Genomic DNA, 25,783 nt, shown 5'->3' with positions numbered 1-25,783 from the left:
CTGAGCTTAGAGATCAGGGATCACAAGAGGAGGAAAAGGCTGTGTGCATGGAGTATGTCGCCTCAGAGCTGGAGGATAGCCCTGCCGTATAGCAGTCCTCTGCTGGGGTGGCATCTCCTCAACATACATTCTCTAGGCTGGTGAGCGGTGCTATAATAGAGGGGCCTTGTGAAGAGGCAGACTTGCCTTCAATTCAGGTTGTACACTCAGAGCACGTATTCCCTGGGGAGGGGCAAAGTCTTGAAGAATAAGGATTGCCTGTGAGTGTAGGGTCACCAGTGGGATTAGTTTCCCAGGTTGTTGCCTCAATTGAAGCCAAGTACCCTGCTGAGGAGCATCTGGTGCACAAGGGAAACCGGAGTGATCCAGATCGCCATTCCATGTAGCTAATCAGGGGGAGGGTAGGGTGCAAATGATGATTGCTTGGAAGATGACAAAGGCATTGGACACAGTGAGGGGGAAGAGGAGGACTCTTTTGAAGCTGAAATGACAGACTTCCTCAACACCAGAACTGAGTCACAGCCCGTCCCTGGAGAAGATCAGGCAGTTTGCAAAGGAATACTGGTGGAAACCATTTAAGGCCCAGCTGGTCCGATAATGGTCGGGCCTGCAAGTGGTCATTCAGTCTATCTGCACTATCCTCCAAAAGAACGGGAAGGGAGCTGAAGTGACCTGCAAAGAAAGGCGCCAATTTGAGAGACTCCTGGAGTCCCTGGAGAAGAGTTGAAAGACGAAGATGGGGGAGAGCTTGAAGGAGAACTGTTCCTTCTTCCTAGGGCTCTGATGAAGTGTTTCAATAAGATGATTCATGAAGTTGTGTTGCAACCCTTAACGTCATTGGTGGTAGGGGAGCTCTCCATCATCTCTCTGTTTTTCTGGGACAGGAGAAATGTGGTGAGTTTCTTGTAGGAAACCCACAGCGTTCCAGGAGATGAATCCACCTGGCTCCTGGAATAGTTGGGGGGGGGGGGGGGTTCACATGAGCCACCTTAGCTCCACTTCCAGCAGGATGACCACCTTGTTGACATTTTTTTTCCAGCCTGAGATATTGCAGGTTCAGGAACTCATGCCAGGCCGGCTTCTTCATCTCGGTGGGCACTAAGATGGTGTGCCAATGCATTTTGGAGCCAGGTGGAATCATCTCCTAGAACGCTGTGGGTTTCCTACAAGAAACTCACCACATTTCTCCCGTCCCAGAGGATAGAGAGATGGTGAAATCTGTGTATGCCCCTGAACCCGGCCTGATGTAAGTGGGCCTGTTCCGAGAGGTGTCTGTGTTGTTGGGGTCCATAAATCATAGTGTGTCATTGTGGGAGGTGATTTCATTGCACCCTCAAGGAGAGGGATCAGACTGGTCTCTGGAGTAGTCAAGCGTCAGTTAGGAAGATAAATAGGTTGGCTGTATCCTCAGACTCGGTCAATGTCTGGTGGAGCCTTCAACCTGTGCTTTCTTAAGGAGGTATAGCAGGAGGACGCTTGCAGATTGATCAACGGTGCATCTCCAGGGCGCATGTCTCCTGAGTGGCTGCTTGCGTGCTTGGACCACCACTTGGTGTGGGCAGAGCTGAATGAGCTGCCCTGCATGGCTGGGGTCTACTGGCATGTCAACAACTGGCTTGTTCTGGGATTTGTTCTGGCATTTTGGAAGACCTGGCAGGAAGAACGGGAGTTTTCCCTCTCTGAGGCTCTGATGGGATGTGGGTAAAGCTCAGATCTGACTGTTCTGCCAGGAATACACTTTCCAAGTGGCAGATCTCTGGCTGGAGAAGAAGCTGATCGATGTGGACTCCTGGCTTGGGCTGAGTTGCCCCTCTGGGATGAATGCCAGAGGAAGAAGGGGGTGCTGAGGCACCTGCAGCTTGAGAGGTCCTGAAGTGCTTAATTGAGGTCACGGGTCCAGATGCTACAGGATCTAGACCACACCTTGCCCTTCTTCTATTCTCTTGAGAAGGAGAGGAGTGTTTGCAGGCAACTTGTGGAGTTGCTGCTTCATCACAGATCCAGTGATAATTGTTACTGAAGTCCATTCCTTTTATGAGGCTCTGTTTTCGCCGGACCTGTACAGTGAGGATGATGCAGGACTTTGGGAGGACTTACCAAGGGTTAACCCTGGGGATGCTGAGTGGTTAGATGCTTCACTATATGTGGAGGAGTTGACCAGTGCCCTCAACCAGCTGCAGAGAGACAAGTCCCAGGACTAGAAGGGTTAACTGTTGAATTTCTCTGGGCCTTCTGGGACCTCCTGGGACTTGATTATACCAGAGAATTGGGGGAAAGCCTGGCAACGGGTGAGATGCCCCTCTGTTGGGGAAGAACAGTCATGGCCCTGCTGCCAAAGAAGGGCGAACACTGTTGCCTAAAGAATAGGTGCCCAGTATCCCTCCTTGGTGTGGAGTACAAGATCTTTGCCTGGTCAATGGCCAGTTGTCTGGGTCAAGTGGTCCATCCTGACCAGTCCTACATGGTCTGAGGGTGGTCAGTCCAGGACAATATCCACCTTGGTTGGGATCTGATTCACCTGTGCCAAGAGCCTGCTCTGTCAGTTGCCTTTCTCTCCCTAGATCAGGAAGTATCATTTTTACAGGATGGACCACGAGTTCCTTTTAGGGACTGTGCAGGTGTTCGGGCTTGGGCCACGTTTTGTGGCCTGTGTCTGACTGCTGTCTGCTGCTGCCGAGTGCTTCATTAAGGTTAAAGGGTTCATGACAATGCCCTTGTACTTTGGGATGGGTGCAACACATTAGGACAGTTGTACTCTGTGTGGAGCTATTCCTGTGTCTTCTCTGTAAGAGGATAACGGGCTTGGTTCTGCGTGAGCCAGACGTGAAGGTTGTCCTTTCAGCCTACGCCGATGACATCCTCATCATTGTCACTGACCCGGTTGACTTGCAGAGGATGCAAGACTGCCAGCAGGTCTTCTTGGCTGTGTCCTCTGCAAGGGTCAACTGGGAAAAGTGTGTGGGCCTGTTGGTAGGTGGATACCTACCGGAGGGGTTGAGACCCTGTGGGTGGAGCAGCATGCACCTCTCGTACTTGGGGATCGACCTCAGCTCGACAGAGGAGGCCTGGTCAGTGAACTGGTGGGATTTGGAGACAAAAATCTTTGCCTGGCAGGAACAGTGATCATGCCTCCTTTGTGTGATCTCATAGCGGGGAAGGGCATTGGTTATCAGTCAGCTGGTCACCTCCATGATATGCTACTGGCCGATTACTTTAGTCCAGCCCACTGCTTTTGTCTCCAGGACCCAAAGGAGGCTGGTGGTTTTCTTCTGGGGCAATAGGAGGCACTGGTCCCGAGTCTTCATTCGCAGAGGGCAGTCAGTCATTGGTGTGTGTGCACACCCAGCTGGCAGCTCTCTGCCCCAGGGCCTTGCAGAGATACCTGCACAGTGACCACGCTCTGAGATGGCATGCGCTGGCGATGCTCTCCACTGAGTAAACTGCCTGCAGGAGAGCACACAGCTTTCAGTGGACAGTATCAGCCACACTGCTCTGAGGGAACTAACTGCTTTGGTTTTTACCAAGAGCCATTGAGAGTATGGGATCTGGTTTCATCCAGACAGGGGGCTCCTGCACCCATAGGGCACAGTGTTCTAACTGCAAGGGGGACTGGTCCCCATCCTATCACAGTGGGTGTTGAGGGGGCTTGAGAAAGTGAAGGAGTTCTGGCTGTACCACCACCTGATGGGCTGGAAGTGCTTGTCGGACCCTGGCCTCGGGATACCAAGTGGGAGAGGGTTGTGCATCATGTGAGCTGTCTCGTGGGGATGCCCACCATGCCCTTTGTGACACTCTGAATCGTTTCTTACATAGGCTGCTCCTGCATACCTTTTCCTTCCTTGCTGACCGGACCTGTGTTGGTGATCTATTTTACCATCTGGCAGTTGAGGAGGTTGCCAGTGGAAGTCTCTTTCTGCAGGGGTCCTTCCCCTGTACATTGGGGACCTGGGGTGGAAGGTGTTACATAGGGCAGTACTGTACAACAGTGAACCTACCTAAAAAACCTGTCCATCCTGTGACCAGGAGGAGTCAGTCCACCACACTGATACGGAGTGTGAGAGGTGGCAGCCCCTGTTTGAGTGTCTGAAAGGGCTGCTGCTCAGGTTCTGGTTCCACTTCAGCCCCACATTCCTCGTATATGGACATCCAGTATGAAAGGGGGCAGGTTGTGAGGAGGATCTGCTGGTGGGCTTGCTTCTGGGTCTGGCCAAGTTGGCTATTCACGGTTCCAGGTGGCAGAGTCAAGGGCTCTGCCAGGGCTGAATGCCTGCCCCTCTTCTGAGGATACATTAGTTACAGTGAGGGATTTCTGGAAGTGGTGGGGCTCCCAAGGAATTGAATGTTTTATAAACAGTAGAAATCATATTTTAATTTTGAATTTATTCACTTTCATGTGAATACCAAATATTTGTACTTTGTGTGTTTTCTGTGTAAATAAACTTTTGTGGTTTTGTTAAAAAAAGAGGGAAAACACAGTCCTTAGGGAGGAGTGGCACAGTCTAACTGATGCATTCTTGAAGAGACATAAGCAGTGTGGTTTTGAACACAAGATGTCCCCTCAAAATGGATTCATTTACATCCATGTCCCTAGACAAGCACTGTTTCTTATCCAGTGTGTTTAAAGCAATTTTTTTGGTCAGTGTGTTGTTTGTGGGAGATTACTCTGCACATAACTTATAATGCATGCTTAAAATTTAGGACATTAGTTTTCTAGTGAGATCTTTCATAGCACAGATTTTGTCTGGAGACTTTTAATGAAGTAAGCATGATACTGAAGGTGGGGATCATTTTCCACTTGTGGTAGTTCAGGATCAGCAGTGTAGCACTTCAGTCCAGACTGCTTTCGGACTTCAAGTTCGTGGGATATCGGCAATTTCTGCTTGCGCCCTGGCCTCTGGTCCCACAATGTGAACCCTGAGTCTGGGTCATTCACACGTACAATGTCTGCTCAAAGAGGCTGGGCTCCCTCTCAGATCCACATGACCAGCAACCCATCTTTCCACTCACACGCTACACAAGAGGTGATTCCAGGAGCCTCTGTTTTCTAGATGGACTGTGGTGCTGTAAGTGGCTTGGCAGGTAGACAGGGTGGTGTAGAAAAGCATTGAGTATAGGAGTTGGGAGTTCTGTTGCAGTTGTATAAAATGTTAGCAAGACTGCACATGGACTATTGTGAACAGATTTGGTTACCCTTTTATCGGAATTAAATTAGTAAGATTGCAAATGGGAAAATTTGCAGGTGCTGGAAATCTTTCCAATTTGTTGAAGTGCAGGAGAATGAGGGGTGATCATATAGATGTACATAATCTTGAGGGGCATGGATAGATAGTCATTCGACCAGGAAATGGGATTTGAAAACCAGAGGGCATGGGTTTACAGTGAGAGGGAGAGATTTAAATGAGACCTGAGGGGTGACTTCTTCACATAGAGATTGGTGGGTAAATAGAGGAAGTGGTCGAGGCTAGTACATAACAACATTTAAAAGGCACTTGGACTGGTACATGGATAGGAAAGGTTTAGATTCTAAATTTCAGAAGGATGAAATGAGATGGAAATCTTGGTCAGAATGGAGCAATGGGGCTGAAAGGCCTGTTTCTATACTGTATCATTCCGGAAACATGAAAGAGCGCGGATGCTGGAAATGTCAATCAACATACACAAAATTCTGGAAGAACTCAGCAGGTCAGGTAGCATCTATGGAGGGAAATTAATAGACCTGCAAAGTGTCTTGGTCCTAAACTTTCATTCCCCTCTATCGATGCTGCCAGACCTGCTGAGTTCCTCCAGTATTTTGTGTGTGTTGATGTCTGATTCTGGGCCAGGAGAGTGGATCCTAGGCCGGATATAGATGAAGCCTTGCCAGGGTGAGTGGATCCTTTGTTGATGAGAGTGGATCTACAGGGCAGTTACAGGGGGGAGTTGATTGTGAGCCGAAGTGAGTGAGTGCTGAACTATTGAGTGTATTCCCTGCCCATAGGTGCAGATCTATCAGAATGAGCCCAGTTGAGTGGATCCTGTTTGTGGGAGTAAATTTACATGGAATATCAGGGGAGTTCAAAGTAAATTTATTCTCAAGGTACCTATATGTCACCATTAGCAACAGTGAGATTTATTTTCTTGCAGCCATCCACAGTAAATACAGTGAAGCACAACAGAATCAATGAAAGACCACACAGAACAAAATTCACAACCAATGTGCAAAAGAAACTAAGCCGCAAATATAAAAAAGAGACAATAATAGTAATAATAAAAAATATGCAATAAATATTAAGAATGAGAGGAAGTGCCCTTGAAAATGACTCCATAGGTTGTGGGAACAGTTCAAAGACGGGGCAGGTGAAGTTATTCCCTAATGGCTGAGGGGAAATAACTTGCTGGAGCTGCTGGAGAGTCTTGAGGCTCCTGTGCGCTTTTCCTGATGGCAGCAGCGAGAAGGGAACATATCCTGGGTGGTGGAGGTCCCTGGCGAACGAGTGTTGGGCAGGTGAAAGGATCTACATTGGAATATCACGGGGAGTTGATCCCAGGGCCAGGTGAACGGATTACACCCCGGGGAGCGGTACAGGTTGGGTCCTGGTGCCAGGGAGAGGACCCCAGGCTGGGGAATGGATCTGGTGCCGGGTGAGTGGATCCCGGGATGTGGTGTCATTTCCGTGAGCAGCGCGGCTTCCTGGAGCGGGGCCGGGAGTGGCGGCCGGAGGTGAGCACGGGGATCGCGGCCTGTCCCCGGTTGTCTGACCGCAGCCTCTGCTTCTCCACAGGTTTGTGCTGAGCCCCGCACCGACAACGATAGCTGCAACAATATCCGCGAGTTCCTGCGCGGCCTCAGCGCGCTGCAGATCGAGGTGAGAGCGCCGAATCCAGGCCGAGGCTTGGTGGGGGGAAGAGCGGGAACGTGGAGATTTCAGGCCAGGCCCGAATGGGAATGGTGGGGGTAATCCCAAACCGAGGGCCCGGCCCGGTCGGAGCCGAGGTGCTGGGAATCGAGGCCGAGGCCCGGGCGGAGAGGACCGAGACAGGGAGAAATAAGGCCGGGTCCGGGAGCTGGGAGTGGAGGCTGACGCCTGGGTGAGGTGTTTGGGTTGGGTGGTGGGACTATAGGCCGAGGCGCCGGTGGGTGGAGGAAGGGAGTCGAGGCCTGGTTACCCTGCTCGGTTATACTTAATACTGTGGTAATGCCGATGACCGTTTGATTATTCACTGGTTTCACTAGCTGTTCAGTGATTACATTGACTTTTGGTTACATTATTTGTTTGGTTATTGTCTGATTATGCTGATTACTGTCTGATTATCCCGGTTACTGGCTCGTAATGTAGGTCACTGGTTTTATTGCCCCTGATGGTGGCGAATGTTGTTGTTCTGGGAGTGACAGGTAGGGAGAGGGTGTATATGGGCCAGGTTTTAGCTGAGGGAAGACTGAAAGGCAAGACCAGAAGGTACAGTGCAGAATTAGGCCAATTAGCACATCTAGTCTGCTCTGCACTGCTGATTTTTTCCCCCTACCTTCTCTCTATCTCCCTTATCCTCCACTCCCTCACCCCTACAAGAACCTATCGGTCTCTGTTTTAAATACACCCAGTGACTTGCCCTCTGCAGCCATCTGTGGCAACAAATTTGAAGTATGCATGGAGTATACAACCTTGAGATTCATCTTCTTGCAGGCAGCCACAAAATAAAGAAACATCATAGAACCTATACAACAAGACTATCAAATGTGCCAGGGAACACGATGTTTCTGAAGGTGTCCATAAAATCCTGAAAAGGGAGGATGAGCAGCCAGAAGTTGTGGTACATATTGGTACCAACGACAGAGGTAGAAAAAGGGTAAAGGTCCTGAAAAAAGAATATAGTGAGTTAGGAAGGGAGCTGAGAAGCAGGACCTCAAGGGTAGTAATCTCGGGAATGCTGCTTTTGCCACATGACAGTGAGGATAGGAATAGAATGAGCTGGCGGATAAATGCATGGCTGAAGAATTGGAGCAGGGGCAGGGATTCAGATTACTGGATCATTGGGACCTCTTCTGGGGCAGGTGTGACCTGTACAGAAGGGATGGGTTGCACTTGAATCTGAGGGGGACCAATATTCTTGTGGGCAGGTTTACTGGACCTGTTTGGAGTGGTTCACACTAACATGGCAGGGGGATGGAAACCAAAATGATGAACTGAGGATGAACCAAGTAGATGATGGGTGTTAAGTGAATGGAAGGAAGGATAAGCCATGGTTTGGGTGCAAGTGCAGACAGAGCCAAGAGTTAAACTGTACCACAGAGGCAAAATTCAAAGGGGCAAGGAGCACAGGACTGAAAGTTCTGTATTTAAATGCATGTAGCCTTGGAATAAGGTGGACGAACTTGTGGTGCAATCCAAAGTTGGTCAGTATGACTTTGTGGGCATCATTGAGTCACGGCTGAAGAGGGCCATAGTTGGGAACTTAACATCAAAGGATATACTTTGTATTGAAAGGACAGGCAGGAAGGCATAGGCCGTGGTGCGGCTCTGTTGGTAAGAGGTGGAATTACATCTTTAGAAAGGGGTGACTTAGGGTCAGAGAACGTTGAATTTTTGTGGGTGGAGTTAAGAAACTGCAGAAGCGGAAAAAACCATTATGGGAATCATATATAGGCCTCCAAGTAGTAGTCAAGATGTGGGGTTGAGCTTGCAGTGAGAGCTGGAAAAGACATGTAATAATGGTAATGTCACAATTGTAATGAGGGACGTTCATATGTAAGGGGCTTGGGAAAGTCAGGTTGGTGACGGATCACAAAAGAAGGAGTTTGCTGAATGCCTTTGAGATGGCTTTTTAGAGCAGCTTGTGCTTGAGCCTGCACAGAGAGGGGGTATCTTAGATTGGGTGTTGTGTAATAACCCAGATCTTATTAGGGAAATTAATGTATAGGAACCCTTAAGGAGGTAGTGATCATAATTAGATTGAATTCATACTGCAATTTGAGAGGGAGAAGCACGTTCCATGTATCAGTTTCGCAATGGAATAAAGGAAATTATAGAGGCATGAGAGAGGAGCTTGCCCAGGTAGGTTGGAGGGGGATACTAGCGGGATGACGGCAGAGACGGTAGGATGGTGGCTGAAGTTTCAGGGAATAGTTCACAAGGTGCAGGACAGATATGTCTTACAGAAGAAGTTGTTCTCAAATGGCAGGGGTAAGCAACTGTGGCTGTCAAGGGAAGTTAAGGACTGCATAAAAGTCAAGGAAAGGGAATATAAAGTAGCAAAAGTGAGTGGGAAGTTGGATGATTAGGAAGCTTTTGTAGTAGTAGTAGGCAGCCATCGATCCCAGGGATCATGGGTTTGAGCCTCTGGTGGACTGTGTCCTCTCCAGGGCACAAGCCTGGGTGGGAAGATTTGAAGAACTAGCTGTTGCCCATGCAGTGAGTTCCCCAGTTTTCCTTCTCCTAAGCGGACTGCCGTCCACAGGTGACAAGCCCCACCTGTCCAATAAAAACACAACAAAAGGCAGCTGAAAAACTATAAGAAGGAAAAAGATGAACTATGAGGGCGAACCAGCCAATAATGATAGCAAAAGTTTTTTCAGTTACATAAACAGTAAAAGGCTGATAGGTGTTGATATTGGACCACTGTAAAATGATGCCGATGAGGTAGTAATGGGGGCAAAGAAATGGTAGATAAATGGGTACTTTGCATCAGACTTCACTGTGGAAGATACTAGCAGTGTGCCAGAGGTCTGTGAATGCCAGGAAGCAGGAATGAGTGCCATTGCTATTACAAAGAAAAAAGTGCCAGGCAAACTGAAAGGTTTTAAGGTGGATAGCCACCTGGACCTGAAGAGAGGTTGCTGAAGAGATCACAGATACATTGGTCATGATCTTTCAAGAATCACTTGACTCTGGCATGTCCCTAGAGGACTGGAAGATTGCAAATGTCACTCCACTCTTGATGAAGGGAGGAAGGCAAAAGAAAAGAAATTATAGGTTAGTTAGCCTAACCTCAGTGGTTGGGAAGGTGTTGGAGTCTATTATTAAGGATGAGGTTTCTGGGTTCTTGGAGACAAATGATAAAGTCAGCATGGTTTCTGACATCTGTAGAGTTCATCGAGGAAGTAACAAGCTGGGTGGACAAAGGAGAGGCAGTGGATGTCATTTACGTGGGTTTTCAGAAGGAATTTGAAAAGGTGCTATACATGAGGCTGCTTAAGATAAAAATCTGTGGTATTATGGAAATATACTGACATGGATAGAGGAATGGCTGACAGGCAGGAGGCAGTGAGTGGGAATAGAGGGAGCCTTTTCTATTTGGCTGCCAGTGACTAGTAGTGGTCTTCGGATCAATATTGGGACCGTGACTTTTCACATTGTGTATCAATGATTTGGATAATGGAATTGATGGCTTTGTAACAAAGTTTGCAGATAATACGAAGATAGGTGGAGGAGTAGGTAGTGGTGAGGAAGCAATGCAATTGCAGCAGGATCTAGACAAATTGGAAGAGTGGGCAAAAAAGTGTCAGTGTTGGGAAATGTCTGATAATTCATTTTGGTAAAAGGAAGAATAGTGTGGACTATTATCTAAATGGGGGGAAGATTCAGACATTAAAGGTGGAAAGGGACTTAGCTGTCTGGTACAAGACTCCCAGAAGGATAATTTACAGATCGAGTCTGTAGTAAAAAAGGCAAATGCAATGTTAGCATTTATTTCAAGGAGAATAGAATATAAAAGCAAGGAGATAATGCTGAAGCTTTAAAAGCTGAATCAGAATCAGGTTTATTATCGCTGGCATGTGTCCTGAAATTTGTTAACTTAGCAGCAGCAGTTCAATGCAATACATAATATAGAAGAAAAAGAAACAAAATAATAAATCAATTACAGTTTACGTATATTGAAAAGATTAAAAATTGTGCAAAGAAATAGAAATAATATATATTCAAAAAAGTGAGGTAGTGTCCAAGGATTCAATGTCCATTTAGGAATCGGATGGCAGAGAGTCGAGGGTAGATATAGGACCAAAACAAAATGATGCTGGAGATATTGTAACGAGAGCTGTAGAGAACTGAATGCGTATTTTGCATCAGTCTTCACAGTGGAAGATGTCTGCAGTATATCGGACATTCAAGAGAGTCGGGGAAGTGAAGTTTGTGCAGTGAAAATTACGACTGAGAAGGTGCTCAGGAAGCTTAATGGTCTGAGGGTGGATAAATCTCCTGGACCTGATAGAATGCACCCTCGGGTTTTGAAGGAAGTAGCTGGAGAGATTGCGAAGGCATTAACGATGATCTTTCAAGAGTCGATAGATTCTGGTATCGTACTGGATGACTGGAAAATTACAAATGTTACTCCATTATTTAAGAAGGGTGGGAGGCAGCAGAAAGGAAACTATAGACCTGTTAGCCTGACATCTGTGGTTGGGAAGTAAATGGAATTGATTGTTAAGGGATGAGATTATGGAATACCTGAAGGCACATGACAAGATAGGCCAAAGCCAGCATGGTTTCCTGAAAGGAAAATCCTGCCTGACAAACCTACTGCAATTCTTTGAGGAAATTACAAGCAGGGTAGACAAAGGAGATCCAGTAGACGTGGTGTACTTGGATTTTCAGAAGGCGTTTGACAAGATGATGCACGTGAGGCTGCTTAGCAAGATAAGAGCCCATGGAATTACAGGGAAGTTACTAGTGTAGGTGGAACATTGGCTGGTGGGCAGAAAACAGAGAGTGGGAATAAAGGGATTCTGGCTGACTGCTGGTTACCAGTGAAGTTTCTGGTTTTACAATGTATATTACAATGTAATGTGATTTGGACTATGGTATTAATGGATTTGTGGCTAAATTTGCCAGTGATACAAAGATAGGTGGAAGAGCAGGTAGTGTTGAGGAAATAGAGACCCTGCAGAGAGACTTAGATACTTTAGGGGAATGGTCAAAGAAGTGGCAAATGAAATACAATGTTGGAAAGTGTATGGTCATGCACTTTGGTGGAAGGATTGAATGGGCAGACTATTATTTAGCTGGGGAGAGAATTCAAAATGCAGAGGTGCAAAGGGACTTGGGAGTCCTTGTGCAAGATATCCTAAAGGTTAACCTCCAGGTTGAGTCGGTTGTGAAGACGGTGAATGCAATGTTGGCATTCATTTCTGGAAGTATAGAATATAAGAACAGAGATGTGATGTTCAGGCTCTATAAGGCACTCATGAGACCACACTTGGAGTATTGTGTGCAGTTTTGGGCTTATTTTAGAAAGAATATACTGACATTGGAGAGGGTTCAGAGAAGATTCACAAAAATGATTCCAGGAATGAAAGGGTTACTGTATAAGGAATGTCTGGCAGCGGGCTGTATTCCCTGGAGTTCAGGATAATGAGGGGGAATCTCATAGAAACATTCTGAATATTAAAGGGCCTGAACAAATTAGATATGGCAAAGTTATTTCCCATGGTAGGGGATTCTAGGACAGGGCATGACTTCAGGATTGAAGGATGGCCTTTTAGAACTGAGGTGCAGAGAAATTACTTTAGTCAGAGGGCATTAAATCTGTGGAATTTGTTGCCATGAGTGGCTGTGGAGACCAAGTCTTTGGGTATATTTAAGGCAGAGTTAGATAGGTTCTTGATTAGCCAGGGCATCAAAGGGTATGGGGTGAAAGCAGGAGAGTGGGGATGACTAGAAGAATTGGGTCAGCCCATGATTGAATGGTGGTGCAGATTCAATGGGCTGAATGGCCTACTTCTGCTCTTATATATTATGGTCTTCAGAAGCTGTTCATGAATTGTTGAGTGTGTGCTTTCAGGCTTCTGTACCTCCTGCCTGATGATAAAGTGAGAAAAGGCATGCCCTGGGTGCTGGAGGTTCTTAATAATGGACGCTGCCTTTCTGAGACAACGCTCCTTGAAGATGTCCTGGGTCCCTTGTAGACTATTACCCAAGATGGAGCTGACTAAATTTACAACCCTCTGCAGATTCTTTTGGTCCTGTGCTGTAGGACACTCTGCCACTCCCATACCAGACAGTGATGCAGCCTGTCAGAATGCTGTCCGTAGTACATCTATAGAAGATTTTGAGTGTGTTTATTGACATACCAAATCTCTTCAAACTCCTAATGAAGTATAGTCGCTGTCTTGCCTTGTTTTTATAACTACATTGATACGTTGGGACCAAGTTAGATCCTCTGAGATCTTGACACCCAGGAACTTGAAACTGCTCTCATGCTCCACTTCTGATCCCTCTATGAGGATTGGTATGTGTTCCTTCATCTTACCTTTCCAGAAGTCCAAAAAAGCTCTTTTGTCTTACTGACAAGTTTGTTACTGTGACACCACTCCACTAGTTGGCATATCTCGCTCCTGTACACCCTCTCATCTCCATCTAAGATTCTACCAACAATAGTTGTATCATCAGCATATTTATAGATGGTATTTGAGAAGGCAGGTGTATGGGGGTTGAGTGGGATCTGGGATCAGCCTTGATCGAATGGCGGAGCAGACTCAATGGGCTGAATGGCCTAATACTGCTCCAGTGTCTTGTGGTCTTATGGTCTTTTGGAAAAAAGACCCAAATCACTTTAACAATTTAAAAAAAACAAACAAACCAATAACACATTGAACGTTAAACATCAATATGCAGAGTCCCCAAAATTGAGTCAGCAGCCACGAGCCACCAAGGCAAGTGAAGCCAGTCCAGGAGACGATGGCCAAGGCCACAACCACCAAGCCAGTCATTTCAGAGCCATGTCTCAGGCCAATCTGCAGATCCAGTTCCATGGCAAATTACATCGATCAGTTCAGTGCTAATGACATTAAACATCAAACCACAGCCAAAAGTGAGTCCATAGCCACAAGCTATCGAGGCAATCGAACCTTGCCGTGTGATACCTTCCACTGGCAGCAGCAAGATAGAGACCATTTGTCACTGAACACCTATTCGTTTTCTGCTCTCATCCTCATTGATTTTAATTTTTCTCAACGCTTGAATTAGCCTGGAATAATGCACTGACCACGGATTCGTGTTCTACCATTAGGAATCAGCTCAGCCACCCCTAGCGACACCATAGATGCACTCCTTGCCAAATCCCCCAGGAGATCACAGAAGTGCAAGATCATCCCAAAAGTACAGTTTTAAAAGGGAACTTGCAGGTTGCAATTGATCCCAGTTCAGAAGAAGCACACAAAATGCTGGTGGAATGCAGCAGGCCAGGCAGCATCTATAGGAAGAAGTACAGTCGACGTTTTGGTCCGAGACCCTTTGTCAGGACTAACTGAAAGAAGAGATAGAAAGAGATTTGCAAGTGGGAGGGGGAAGGGGAGATCTGAAATGATAGGAGAGGACAGGAGGGGGTGGGATGAAGCTAAGAGGTGGAAAGGTGATTGGCAAAAGGGATACACAGCTGGAGAAGGAAGAGGATCATGGGACGGGAGGCCTAGGGAGAAAGAAAGGGGGAAGAGGAGCACCAGAGGGATATGGAGAGCAGGCAAGGAGTGATTGTGAGAGGGACAGAGAGAGAAAAGAAGAAAAGGGGGAAAATAATTAATAAGTAAGTAAGTGATGGGGTAAGAAGGGGAGGGGGGCATTAACAGAAGTTAGAGAAATCAATGTTCATGCCATCAGGTTGGAGGCTACCCAGATGGAATATAAGGTTTTGTTCCTCCAACCTGAGTGTGGCTTCATCTTAGATAGATACTTTATTCATCCCCAAAGGGAAATTCAAACATTTTTCCAGTGTTCCATACACTTATTGTAGCAAAACTAATTACCTACAGTATTTAACTCAGTATAAATATGATATGCATCTAAAATCAACCTCCCAAAAAGCATTAATAAATAGCTTTTAAAAAGTTCTTAAATAGTTTACTAAAGTGCATTGAGTGGTAACTTAAGCTCAGTCCTAACCCCGGCAATTTAACATGTCTTGCCCCTGGTGGTTGAATTGTAGAGCCGAATGGCGTTGGGGAGTAATGATCTCTTCATCCTGTCTGAGGAGCATTGCATTGACAGCAACCTGCCGCTGAAGCTGCTTCTCTGTCTCTGGATGGTGCTGTGCAGAGGATGTTCAGGGTTTTCCATGACTGACCGTTGCCTACTAAGTGCCCTCCGCTCTACCACCGATGTCATACTCTCCAGTTCTGTGCCCACGACAGAGCCCGCCTTCCTTACCAGCTTATTAAGACGTGAGGTGTCCCTCTTCTTAATGCTGCCTCCCCAGCACGCCACCACAAAGAAGAGGGTGCTCTCCACAACTGACCGTAGAGGAGTCATCTTGACAGTAGAGGAGGCCATGGATAGACATATCAGAATGGAAATGGGATGTGGAATTAAAATACATGGCCACTGTGGCGGAATTAGTCCTTACTCTTAATAATTTCTGCTTTTGGCTCCTCTAAAGGAACCAAAGGTGTAGCCATGGGAACCCATATGGGTCCCAGTTATGCCTGCCTTTTTGTTGGCTTTGTGGTACAGTCCATGTTCCAAGCCTATACGGGTATCCGTCCCCCTCTTTTCCTTCGCTACATCAACGACTGCTTTGGCACTGCTTCCTGCACGCATACTGAGCTCGTTGACTTCATTAATTTTGCCTGCAACTTTCACCCTGCCCTCAAATTTACCTGGTTCATTTACCACATCTCCCTCCCCTTTCTTGATCTTTTTGTCTCTATCTCTGGAGACAGCTTATCTGCTGATATCTGCTATAAGCCTACGACTCTCACAGCTACCTGGACTATTCCTCTTCCCACCCCTCCTCGCAATTCCTCTGCCTCCACCGTATGTGTTCTCAAGATTAGGTTTTTCATTCCAGGACAAAGGAGATACCCTTCCTCCACTATCAATTCTGCTCTCAAATGCATCTCTCCCATTTCCTGCACGTCTGCCTTCACCCCATCTACCCACCACCTCACTCGGGATAGGGTTCCTCTTGTCCTCACCTACCACCCCATCAGCCTCTGGGTCCAACATATAATCCTCCGTGACTTCTGCCACCTCTAACGGGATCCCACCACCAAGCACATCTTTCCCTCCCCCCCCCCCCCCCCCACTTTCTGCTTTCCGTAGGGATTGCTCCCTACACGACTCCCTTGTCCATTCATCCGTGCCCCCCATCCCTTCCCACCGATCTCCCTCCTGGCACTTATCCTTGCAAGCGGAACAAGTGCTACACCTACCCTTATGCTTCCTCCCTCACCACCATTCAGGGCCAGTCTTCCAGGTGAGGCGACACTTCACTTGTGACTCGGCTGGTGTGATATACTATGTCCGGTGCTCCTGGTGCAGCCTTCTATATATTGGTGAGACCCAACGCAGACTGGGAGACTGTGTCGCTGAACACCTACGCTCTGTCTGCCAGAGAAAGCAGAATCTCCCAGTGGCCACACATTTTAATTCCACGTCCCATTCTCATTCTGATATGTCTTCTTAAGCTGTGTATCCCTTTTGCCAATCAACTTTCCAGCTCTTAGCTTCATCCCTCCTGCTCCTGTCTTCTCCTATCATTTTGGATTTCCCCCTCCCTCTCCCACTTTCAAATCTCTTACTATCCTTTCTTTCAGTTAGTCCTGATGAAGGGTCTTGGCCCGAAACGTCGACTGTACTTCTTGCTATTGATGCTGCCTGGCCTGCTGCGCTCCACCAGCATTTTGTGTGTTGCTTGAGTTTCCAGCATCTGCAGATTTCATTGTGTTTCCAGTTCAGAAGAAGTAGTTTTAGTTGAAGAAAAGTATCTGGTAGCTGTGGGAAGTGTATACAGAATCCATAAGATATAGGAACAGAATTAGGCATTTGGCCTATGGCATCTGCTCCACAATTTCATCATGGCTGATCCAATTTTCCTTGCAGCCCCATTGTCCTACCTTCTCCCCGTATCCCTTCATGTCCTGACCAATCAAGAATCTATCAACCTCTGCCTTAAACATACATGAAGACTTGACCTCTACAGCTGCCTGTGGCTAAGAATTCCATAGATTCACCACTCTCTGGCTAAAGAAATTTCATCTCCGTTCTAAAAGGATACCTCTTTATTCTAAGGCTGTGTCCTCTGGACTCTCCCACCATTTGAAATATCCTCTCCAGGTCCACTCTATCAAGGCCTTTCACCATTCGATAAGTTTCATAGAAACATAGAAAACCTACAGCACAATACAAGCCTTTCGGCCCACAAAACTGTGCTGAACATGTCCTGTCCTTAGAACTGCCGAGGCTTACCCGTAGCTCTCTATTTTTCTTAGCTCCATGTATCCATTCAGGAGTCTCTTAAAAGACCCTATTGTTTCTGCCTTCACCACTGCCGCCTACAGCCCATTGTACGCACTCACCACTCTTTTGTTTCAATGAATTCTACTGAATACAAGCCCAGAGCCATCAAACGATCTTTATATGACAAGCCATTCAATCCTGGAATAATTTTTGTGAACCTCCTTTGAACTCTCTCCAGGTTCAGCACATCCTTTCTAAGATAAGGGGCCCAAACTTGCTCACAGTACCCCAAGTGAGGCCTTACCAGTTATGAAGTCTCAAGAGCATATCTTTGCTTTTGTATTCTATTCCTCTTGAAATGAATGCTAACATTGCATTTGCCTTCCTTACCACAGACTCAACCTGCAAATTAATCTTTAGGGAATCCTACACAAGGACTCCCAAGGTCCTTTGCACTTAAGTTTATTTTTGTATTTTCTCTCCATTTAGAAAATAGTCAACCCTTTTGTTTCTTCTACCATGACCGTATGCTTTCTGACACTATTCCATCTGCCATTTCTTAGCTCATTCTCCTAATCAGTCTAAGTGCTTCTGTAATCTTTCTACTTCCTTAAAACTACCTGTCCTACCTATCTTCCCCTCACCCGCATCTCCTCCATTTCCCGCACTTCGGCCCTCACCGCATTCTCCTGTCACCACAACAGGGACCGTGTCCCCCTTGTCCTCACCTATCACCCCACCAGCCTCCGGATCCAGCATATTATCCTCCACAACTTCTGCCACCTTCATCAGGACCCCACCACTAAGGACATCTTTCCCTCTCTACCCCTCTTCTGCTTTTTGCAGGGATCGTTCCCTCCGTGACTGCCTGGTCCACACGTCCCTCCCCACAGATCTCCCACCTGGCACTTATCCCTGCAAACGTAAGTGCTACACCTGTCCCTACACCTCCTCTCTTACCATCATACAGGGCCCCAAACAATCCAGCCAGCCAGAAAAGGCTCCAATCCAGCCACCAGCAGCCAGCCAGAAAAGGCTCCCTTCATCCCACTCTTTGCCTCCTGCCAATCAGCCACTGCTTTATCCATACTAGGATCTTTCCTGTAATACCATGGGCTTGTTGAACACCCTCATGTGTGGCAACTTGTCAAAGGCCTTTGAAAATCCAAGTACAGGTGTCCCCCGCTTTACGATTGTTCGTTTTACACCACTTTGCTTTTACAAAAGACCTACATTAGTAACCTGTTTTCACATTACAAAGAGGATTTTCGCTTTTACAGATTTTTTCCCCAATATAAATTAATGGTTCTTCACTTTATGCCATTTTGGCTTAAGAAAGGTTTCATAGGAATGCTCTACCTTTGTAAAGGGGGGGACACCTGTACACATCAAGTGATTCTCCTTTGTCTATTCTGTTTGTTTTTTTTCCAAAGAATTCCAATGGATTTGTCAGGCAAGATTTTCCCTTGAAGAAACCATGCTGACTACAGCCTATTTTTGTGCCTCCAAGTACCCAGAGACCTCATACTGAATAATTGATTCCATCATCTTCCCAGCCACTGAGGTCAGATTAACTGGTCTGTAATTTCCTTTCTTCCTTTCTCCCTTGAAGAGTGGAGTGACATTTGAAATTTTCCAGTCCTCTGGAACCATTCCAGAATCTAATGATTCTTGAAAGATCATTACTAATGCCTCCACAATCTCTTTAGCCACCTCTCTGCTTCCTCCTGATCTTCCTGCACTTCAAGTTCCCTCAACATGTGCCTGAGCCTGTCCCAGAAATGTAGGAACACAACAATGCCATTTGGCCTTCCCAGCCTGTTCAGCTCATGACCAGTCTGCATCTCCATGACACTTATTAGTGTTATGCTCCTTTCCCCAACAGTAAGACCAATCAATGCCTCCACCCTCAAACCCACCACCCCTACTTTATCATTTCCTGTCAGAGTCATCCTTTGTGCAGACACTTCTGTGCCAACTGTTACTTTATGGACATACAATGTCTTTGTATATAAACTATCCTACGTATTTATACTTAATTTTTTTATTATTGTGTGCTTTATCTTATTGTGTTGTTTTGTGCTGCATTGGATCCAGAGTAATAATTATTTCAATCTCTTTTATACTTGTGTACTGGAAATGACATTGAACAATCTTTAATATTTCTCCCTCTGTTCTTAACAATCTGTTGATCTTAGCCTTAAAAGTTTCCATTTTCCTTTAATGTTGGAAGATTTCTGGTATTTTCCTTAGGAAAAGTGCAAGTGAATTTGGTTACCATGTGTTGAGGCACGCTGGTCTCATGGAATGACAGAGGAGGCTCAAACACATCCTACTCCTGTTGAAACGCTCAAATTGATCATTGTAAAACTTTCTTTTACTGTTTTATATTGAGAGAAGTCTTGAAGTTCAGAGATCTTGGAGTATACTGGTTGATGTAATGTAGACAGCTGTAGTGCCAGTTTGTGAATATAACACTCCCACATGGAGTAGAGGATATCACAATGTAACTCTCCCACACGAAGCAGAGGATATCACAATGTAACACTCCCACATGGAGTAGAGGATATCACAATGTAACTCTCCCACATGAAACAGAGGATATCACAATGTAACTCTCCCACAAGGAGCAGAGGATTCACAACATAACACTCCCACATGGAGTAGAGGATATCACAATGTAACTCTCCCGCATGAAGCAGAGGATATCACAATGTAACTCTCCCATAAGGAGCGGAGGATTTACAATATAACACTCCCACATGGAGCAGAGGATATCACAAACACATCAGAATAGGTGTAGGTTGTGCTCTTGAATCTCCTCCACCTTTCCATGTGGTTATGGCTTAGGTTAGCACTGTGAAAATCTCCCAGATCAGTTGTTTTAGGTGTTGGTTAAGTGATGCTGTCCAGGGGCTCATCTACTTTAACACTTCAAAGTTAATTAACTATATTGCCAAGTTATTGTAGTTACTTAACAACCTTACCTGTTCCCCCCACAATTTACCTCATTATAATCTTGCACTTTATTATTTGCCTGCACTGCACTTTATCGGTGGCTTTTACTCTTTATTCTTCATTCTGTTACTGTTTTACCTTTTCTACCTCAATATATTGTGTAATGATTTGATCTGTATGAACATTATGCAAGACAAGTTCAAGGTAAATTTATTATCAAAGTACATGTATGTCACCATATACAACCCTGAGATTCATTTTCTTAGAGGCATACTCAATATATCCGATAACCATAATAGAATCAATGAAAAAAAATGCATGAACTGGGCATACAATCACTGTGTGAAAGACATAAACTGTGCAAATACAAAAAGAAAGAAATAATAAATAACTAAACCCTAAGTACCAAGAACAGGAGATGAAGAGTCCTTGTAAGTAAGTTCATAGGTTATGGGAACATTACAATGATGGGGCAAGTGGTTCAAGAGCCTGATAGTTGAGGGGTGATAGCTGTCCTTGAACCTTGTGGTGTGAGTCCTGAGGCTCCTGTATCAGCTTCCCAATGGCAGCAGTGAGAAGAGAACGTAACTGAGGTAGTAGGAATCCCTGATGACAAATGCTGCTTTTCTGGGCTAATGCTCCATGGAGATGTGCTTAATGGTGGGGAGGGCTTTACCCATGATGGACTCAGTCGTATCCACTACTTTTTGTAGGATTTTCTGTCCAAATATATTGGTGTTTTCATACCAGGCTGTGATGCAGAATCTTCACAAACTCCTAAGGAAGCAGAGGCACTCTCGTGCTTGCTTCATAACTCCACTTGCGCACTAAACCCAGGACAGATCCTCTGAAATGATAACACCAAGGAATTTAAAGTTGCTGACCCTCTCCACCTCTGATCCCCTGATAAGGACTGGCTCATGGACCTCTTCTTTCTCCTGATGTCACTAATCAGTTCCTTGGTCTTGTTGTCATGAGTAAGAAGTTGTTGTGATGGCACCATTCCATCAGATTTACAATCTCCTTCTTATATGCTGATTCATCACCACCTTTGATTCGGCCAACAACAGTGGTGTCAACAGCAAGTTTAAATATGGCATTGGAGTTATGCTTAGCCACACTGACATAAATATATAGCAAGTAGAGCAGGGGACTACGTACACAGTTGGGGTGCAACTGTGCTGTTAGAGATTGCAGAAGGGATGTTGCTGTGAATCTGCACTGACTGGGTCTGTAAGTGAGAAAATTGAGGGTCCAATTGCACAGAGGTATTGAGGCCAAGGTTTTGAAGTTTATTGATCAGTTTTGAGGGGATGATAGTACTGAATGCCGAGCTGTAGTCAGACAGACATACTTTATTGATCCCGAGGGAAATTGGGTTTCGTTACAGCCACACCAACCAAGAATAGAGTAGAAATATAGCAATATTAAACCATAAATAATTAAATAATGAGTTAATCATGCCAAGTGGAAATAAGTCCAGGACCAGCCTATTGGCTCAAGGTGTCTGACACTCCAAGGGAGGAGTTGTAAAGCTTGATGGCCACAGGCAGGAATGACTTCCTATGACGCTCAGTGTTACATCAGTGTTACGTCGATAAAGAGCATCCTGATCTTTAGATGTTCCAGGGTTAATTGAAGAGCTGAATGAGGTGGCATTTGCTATAGACCTATTGTGCCGATAAGGTAGATTGGAGAGGATCCAAGTCTCTTCTCAGACAGAAGTTGATAGGTTTCATCACCAGCCCCTCAAAGCACTTCATGCCAGTGATTGTAAGTGCTACTGGATGATAGTCATTGAAACAGGTTACCTGTCCTCTTGGGCATTGGTATAATTGAAGCCAGCTTGATGAAGGTGGGTACCTCAGACTGCCAAAGCGAGAGGTTAAAGATCCCAGTTATCAGCACAGGTCTTTAGTATTTGCCATGTGGGCTGGATGCTTTCCATGGGTTCACCCTCCTGAAGTATGCTCGTATGTTGGCCTTAGAGACAGAAATCACAGGATCATTGAGTTTGATGATCAAAACGAGCGTAGAAGGCGTTGAGCTCAACCTGGAAGTGAAACCCTGTTGTTGCCTATGTCTCTTATAACATTCAAGCCCTGACACAGCTATCGAACATCCTTCACTGGTCAAATTTTGTCCAGAATTGCCACTTCGCCCATGAGTTGGCTTTCTGGAGATTGCACCTGGGCTGCTTGTCACTTCGTTGGTCACCAGACTTAAATGACTCTGATCTGGCCCTCAACAGATTTCATATCTCATGTTTGATCCAGGGTTTCTAGTTGGGGAAGACTTTGAATGATTTTGTGGGGGCACACTCATCTACAATTGTTGTCACATTATTTTTTTATTTTTTTTTACAACTGTGGTGTATTCATTCCCTCACATCCACAGATAAGTCCTTGCACATAGCACAGTCCACTGACTCGCAGCAACTCTGTAACTACTCCTCTTCCTCCAGTGACCAGCTCTTTTTGTTATCCCTACCTCTTGAGTTTTTGCTCTTTAGCCTCTGTCTGTCTGCATGTAGGAGAAGGACAGCCAGGTGATCAGATTTCCCAAATTGCAATCTGGTCATGGAACCATAGGCATTCCTTATCTTATTAGAACAAAGGTCTAGATGGGATTCTGGTACTGCAGGTTATGGTAATGGGACAAGGTTTTCTTCGAACAAGCCTGGTTAAAGTCCCTGACTATGAAATGAAATACATCAGGATGGTATTACGCATTCAGGAAACGATAAATATATGAGTTAAGCAAGGGTTTATATAACAAATAACACATTTATTAAACACTGAAAACAAACCCCCCAAAAGTAAACATATCACTAACATTACCGGAAATCAGCTGCTGTGCGGCAGCTTAAACAGTCCTTAAAGCGATGCGGCTCAAACTGTTCTTAAAGCGATGTTGCAAAAACAGTTCTTTAAAGTAGTATTGCCAAAAGTTCAAAATGCCCACAGTCCATTTAAAGGAGAGACTTTTTAAGACGATTTAAATTCTTTCACGTCATTTTGCTTCAGTCCCCGAAGTCGAACTCTTTCCCATGAAGAATTTACGAAACGTAACGGCTTAAAGGCACTGACCTTTCCTTTATCACACTGTCCTCAATCTTTTCTGCTATCCCGCAGAGATTAACACGAGAACAGTCAACGAATTCCTTCCGAATAAGGATTAAACAAGGTTGAGCCCGTTTCACCGTCGAAATAGATTCTCCTCGATCTTTAACTCCCGAACTCCGATCTTCACTCTCCCCTGATTCTCAACTAGTAGCATTGTAAAGAAACTGCTGGCAATGACCTTTTAAACTTTAGGGATTAGATAAAAACTTCATCCTTCAAGTAAACTGCGTCATCGCATTAAATCACGCAGTGGCATGAAGTCAACATGGCAAATCTAGCCACGAACTGCCCCCCCCCTCCTCACAGGGTGGGTTCTTCCTTTTATACCCTTTCAAAAAAAAACACCTGTCACATGATCTCTACTGGCGGGAAAATGACATCACTCCACCATCACAAGACCATTACCTCAAGTCCAGTATAGCTTCAACCCCAGTCACGTGACAAGGGTACCACTGTCATGTGTCACGAATACGTAACACCTCCCTCCAAAAAAAAACATTTTTGGTCTGACAAGAACAAAAATTTTTAACAATTGCTTACAAGAAAAACAAATGTATAAATTTTATAACATACATAATATATAGTACCATCATATAACAGCTTATAACTCACAATACAGTAGGAGTGTTACAATTGAAAAAAACCACTCCATAAAAAAAATCGCATTGTACATTCAACATCGAGATAGGTAATCAGCAACCACATTATCTTTACCTTTAATATGAGTTATTACAATATTGTTCTCTTGTAACATCAAACTCCAATTTAATAATCTTCTGTTTTTGTTTTTCATCTTACTCAGAAAAACTAACTGATTATGATCAGTGTAAACAATAAGTGGTTTTTGAGTCGTACCAACATATACCTCAAAATATTCCAAAGCTAAAACAAGAGATTACAATTCTTTCTCTATTGTCGAATAGTTTCTTTGATGCTTATTAAATTTCTTAGAAAAGTAAGCTACTGGATGATCAACCTAATCACCCTCATTCTTTTGCATTAATACTGCTCCCGCAGCCTCAACACTAGCTTCTACAGCTGATGCAAAAGGTTTTTCAAAGTCGGGTGCCTTAAGCACAGGTTGTTGACATATCATTGTTTTCAATTTTTCAAATGCTTCTTGACAAGGCACTGTCCACACAAACTTCACATTCTTTTGCAGAAGGTTAGTTAATGGATGGGCAACATTAGCAAAATTCTTACAAAATTTTTGATAATATCCTACCATTCCCAAGAATCTTCTGAGAGTTTTTTTCCCGTTGGAGTGGGAATCTCTAAAATTGCCTCAACTTTGCCTGAACAGGAACTACCTTACCTTGACCCACAACATAACCAAGGTAAGTCACTGTGGCATGTCCAAATTCACTCTTAGCTAAATTAATAGTTAAGTTAGCTTTTGAAAGCCTTTCAAATAATTTCTCCTCTGCAATAATGTGTGCTTCCCAAGTATAATTTCCTGTCACTAAATCATCAATGTAAGCATCAGTATCTTTCAATCCCTGAATCACAGAGTTAATCATCCTCTGGAAAGTATCTGGGGCATTCTTCATCCCAAATGGAAGAACATTATACTCATATAACCCAGATGGAGTTACAAATGCAGAAATCTCTCTACCTCTGTCCGATAATAGAACACACCAATACCCTTTCAATAAATCAATCTTTGTAAGGAACTTTGCTTTTCCAACTTTATCTACACAATCATCTACTCTAAGAATTGGATATGCACTTGTTTTCGTTACAGCATTCACCTTCCTATAGTCCGTACAAAACCTAATACTACCATCTGGTTTTGGCACCATAACACATGGCGAACTCCAATTCGAGTTAGAATGTCTAATAATATTATTCTCTAACATATATTTAATTTCTTTCTCAGCAAGTTCACATTTTTCTATGTTCATCCTATATGGATGTTGTTTAATAGTTTTGGCATCTCCAACATCTATATCATGTGAAGCTATAGTAGTCCTTCTCGGAACATCTGGAAAGAAATCCTTATATTTAAAAATTAATTCCTTCATCTGTTGTTTTTGCTCTAGCTGTAAATGTGCTAATTTCTCATCATCATTTTCCAGAATGGTTGAATTTGGTAACCTAACAGAAACAATGTTGGATTTAGAATGAAATTCAGATGAATCATCTATCATGTTCCTAGTTAAATCAAACTCATTCTCACTAACCACAACAGTCACAGTATCAGATTGTTTCTCAAAATATAGTTTTATCATATTTATATGGCAAAGTTTTGTTAACCTTCTACGATCTGGAGTTTTTATCACATAATCCACATCATTGATTTTAGACACAATTTCATAAGGACCATGAAATCTAGCTTGTAAAGGATTTGTCTGCACTGGGAAAAGAACCAACACCTTATCTCCCGGCTTAAACATCCTCATCCTAGCTTCTTTATCATACCAAGTCTTCATTTTCTCCTGAGCCAAATTTAAATTTTCCTTAGCTAAGCTACAAGCTTTATATAACCTGTCCTTAAATTTCAACACATAGTCCAACAAATTAGTGTGTATTTCCTTACTAATCCACTGTTCTTTC

The 25,783-nt window shown here is 44.7% G+C and overlaps 1 protein-coding gene across 7 annotated transcripts in view; it reads left to right on the top strand.

Annotated features, from left to right (window-relative positions):
* The window catches only part of arhgef6 (Rac/Cdc42 guanine nucleotide exchange factor (GEF) 6), a 251,316-nt gene that overhangs the window by 5,776 nt on the left and 219,757 nt on the right, over positions 1–25,783 (top strand). For 3 of the 7 annotated variants that reach the window (XM_059976675.1, XM_059976674.1, XM_059976676.1), the window contains exon 2: positions 6,762–6,845. The exons of 2 other annotated variants lie outside the window; for them this stretch is intronic. In XM_059976675.1, the coding sequence (XP_059832658.1) occupies positions 6,762–6,845 (84 nt within the window). Of the gene's footprint in view, positions 1–6,304; positions 6,485–6,581; positions 6,622–6,761; positions 6,846–25,783 lie in introns of those variants that run through there. 2 more of the 7 variants (XM_059976678.1, XM_059976679.1) reach the window with 2 other exon arrangements.

This window comes from Hypanus sabinus, chromosome 8, assembly GCF_030144855.1.
Source record: "Hypanus sabinus isolate sHypSab1 chromosome 8, sHypSab1.hap1, whole genome shotgun sequence".
In the NCBI taxonomy this organism is placed as follows: Eukaryota; Metazoa; Chordata; class Chondrichthyes; order Myliobatiformes; family Dasyatidae; genus Hypanus; species Hypanus sabinus.
Note: the sequence above shows the minus strand (reverse complement) of the source record. Positions and strands in the feature narration are given on the sequence as shown.